The 2,812-nt window shown below is 62.1% G+C and overlaps 1 protein-coding gene across 1 annotated transcript; it reads right to left on the bottom strand.

The window, feature by feature from the left end:
- Nucleotides 1-1,478: 1,478 nt before the first annotated feature.
- LOC306949875 (transcription cofactor HES-6-like) lies at nucleotides 1,479-2,383 on the bottom strand (the record flags this gene model as incomplete). The annotated part of the gene is given in 5 exon segments (XM_079539924.1): nucleotides 1,479-1,883; nucleotides 1,886-1,967; nucleotides 1,969-2,054; nucleotides 2,147-2,233; nucleotides 2,303-2,383. Coding segments are annotated over 5 exon segments (741 nt in total).
- Nucleotides 2,384-2,812: the final 429 nt, after the last annotated feature.

The following is a 2,812-nucleotide window of genomic DNA, read 5'->3' as shown; positions in this document are numbered from 1 at the left end:
TTACACTTCAAATGCTGGCCTCCCTCCCTAAAGCACAGGTCAATACAGGAGCTCTCACTGCCTCCTGGGGAGCTGGTTCTTGCCCTTCTCTCCAGTTCAAAGGGAAATGAGTTGTTCTGCTTTTGTGCTAAATCTGATGGTAATCTCGAATAAGAACCTGCCCCCCCAGGTAAAATTAAATAAGGAGCAGTCTACTGGTACTTGTTCTCCATTTTCATTGTTCCATAGGGTTGTTAACAAAGGGAAGTTACAGGTCTCATCCCCTGGTGGTTAGGTTGTTTCCTTTCTTGCTTGTTCTATGTTTGGGAACTTCCATGTATTAAGAAACTTAACAATTGGTTTTGTTTCTCGCCTTAGAGTGCCAGCTCTCCGGAAGGTGGTATTGCAGTACAAACAACGTGGCACCTCCCAGCAGGGACATGAGAGAGATCCGACCTCATGTAGAGAAGTGCTGAGATCTACTCCCTTAATACTATTTTTTTCTCTCTTCAGAAATACCTTCCCCATCCTCTACATTCTCCATCCAACCTTGCATTTGAAAGCAAAACCAATCATCAGTGCTGTGCTGCCCCTGCAGAGGATGTGTCCAATGCCTCAGGACTGCAGCTGCACCAACACCACTGTGAGAAGGGAGCAAATAATGGGCAGCCAGGCAAGCTGTGGCAAGGGTCAGTGTGTGCTACTCAGTGCAGTAATGTTAAGAGACACTTTAACTCCAATACCTGAGCTAACAATACTTAGTATGTGAACTAAATGATTAATTAGCAGCACTGTTCCCCAGACATAAAAATACTTTTGTTCCTGGTTAAGCAGCAGCACGATACAAAAATCCATGAAATCACTGCGAATTCAGGTTTTTTTTTTATTAAAGATTAAAAATAAAAAAAACACACTTGATTTGATACCCTAATATACATAAAGTCACAATGAACTCGAATGTGCTAAAAGCAAAATGTGAATCAAGATGCTCATTTCTAAAGGCGCCCCACCATCAGTCCTGGATGTCTGCAGAGCTCCAGCAGGTCCTGCTCCTCTTCCTTCCCTGAAGGCAAGAGCTGGGCTGCTGCCACACACAGCTGCTCTGGGAGCCCCTTTCAGGGGTCCCTGCTGTCACCAGAACACAAACGCCATGCGCAGATGGAGCCTCTCATGGAGTTACCCGTCAGGATCTAAACCGCACGAGGGCTTTTTCTTAAGAGAACAAGGTAGTGAGCGTTATCTGGGCCACTTATAGGGGCCAAGAGGATGAGGCAGGGTTAAGAGACCACAGCTGTGCATCCAAAGAGCTTCGCTACTAAAAAAACTCCCTCCTCCCCATCCCGTCCCCCCACTCTCATACAAACGACACCCAGCTACAAACTGCCGCACACGCACAGTCCACGCGCTGCGACGGCTCTCGTTCAGCCACGAGCCCGGCGGGGTGACAGGAGGGCCGCGTTCCAACCCCGAGGCGCCGCACCGCCCCGCCGCTCGCAGCGTTACCACGGCCTCCACATGGACTTGGGCGAGGGCACGCCGCGGGTCTGCGCCGCCTCCAGTCCGCGGGCGGGGGTCCGTCCCGGCTCAGCCTCCGCCTCGTCCGAGTCGGAGCACGTCTCTTCGCCGGACAACGGCGAGGGCAGCACCAGGCCCAGGGCCGCCTCGGCCACCGGGAGCGCGGTCTCGCCTCCCGGCCAAGACTCGGCCAGAACGTCCGCCATCAAGTCCCCCAGGCCGCCCTCGTTGAGCGGCATGGACTCCAGCAGGTGGTTCAGCAGCTCGGCCGCCGTGTTGGCGTCGATGGCGGGGCAGCCGGAGACGAAGGTGTGCACCTCGTGCATGCACTGGATGTAGCCGGCGGCGAAGCGCTCGCTGGCCTCGCGGTGCAGCCGCCCGCCCTCTGCGAGCCGGGAGAGACAGACACACAGACAGACGGAGCGGGGTGAGGCGCGGTGCGGCCCGGCTTCCCCCTCCTCCCCCCCGGTCCCGCGGCACTCACCGAGCGCGCGGCGCTCCAGCACGGCCTGCACCCGCCGCACCGTCAGCTCCAGCACCTCCGCGTTCTCCAGCTTCGCCTAGAACCGCCCCGGGAGGCGCCGCGGCCGTCAGCGCCGGCATCGGCATCGGCCTCGGCCCCCGCCGCCCTCCCGCCGGCCCCACTCCTCACCTCTCCGCCGGCCAGCAGCCGCCGCAGTTCCCGCAGGCTCTCGTTGATCCGCGCCCTCCGCTTCTTCTCCACCAGCGGCTTCCGCGCCTGCAGGCACGCGGCGCCGTCAGCACGCGCGCCCCATCCGCCCCGCTCCGCTCCGCGCCCGCCGCTCACCCTCCTGTCCGCGCGCGGCTCCGCGCCGCCCGAACCGCCCCGCGGCGCGCGGCCCTTGCCGTGCCGGAAGGACGGCGCCATCCCCGCCGCGCTCCTCCGCGGCCCCGCGCCGCTCCCCGCCCCGCGCCGCCCGTCTTATAGCGGCCGCTTTGCATCGCCGGCAGCCCATTGGCCGCGCCGTGCGGGCAGCGCCGGAGCGTGGGCCGAACGGCCCAATGGCGGCCGCGCGCTTTGTCTGCCGCGGGGCCGCGCGGGCGGGCGGGCGTTGTGCCGCGTTGTGCCGCGTTGTGCCGCGTTGTGCCGCGTTGTGCCGCGCCGCGGTGCTGCGGTGCGCGGGGCTCCTGCGGCGGGCCGTGCTCTCGGCCCCTCCCTGCATGGCCCCGCCGAGGGCCGCTCCGGCCGGGTGTGAGCGGCGGCGCCGATGCGTGCTTACGGCGGCCTCGGGTCCTTCGGGAGCCCCCCGGCCGCCGTCTGAGCTGGGTGCCCCCGGCCTCGGCCGTGCCCGTGCGG

Source organism: Tetrao urogallus, assembly GCF_951394365.1.
Source record: "Tetrao urogallus genome assembly, chromosome: 9".
Classification (NCBI taxonomy): Eukaryota; Metazoa; Chordata; class Aves; order Galliformes; family Phasianidae; genus Tetrao; species Tetrao urogallus.
This window is presented reverse-complemented; position numbering and strand designations above follow the sequence as displayed.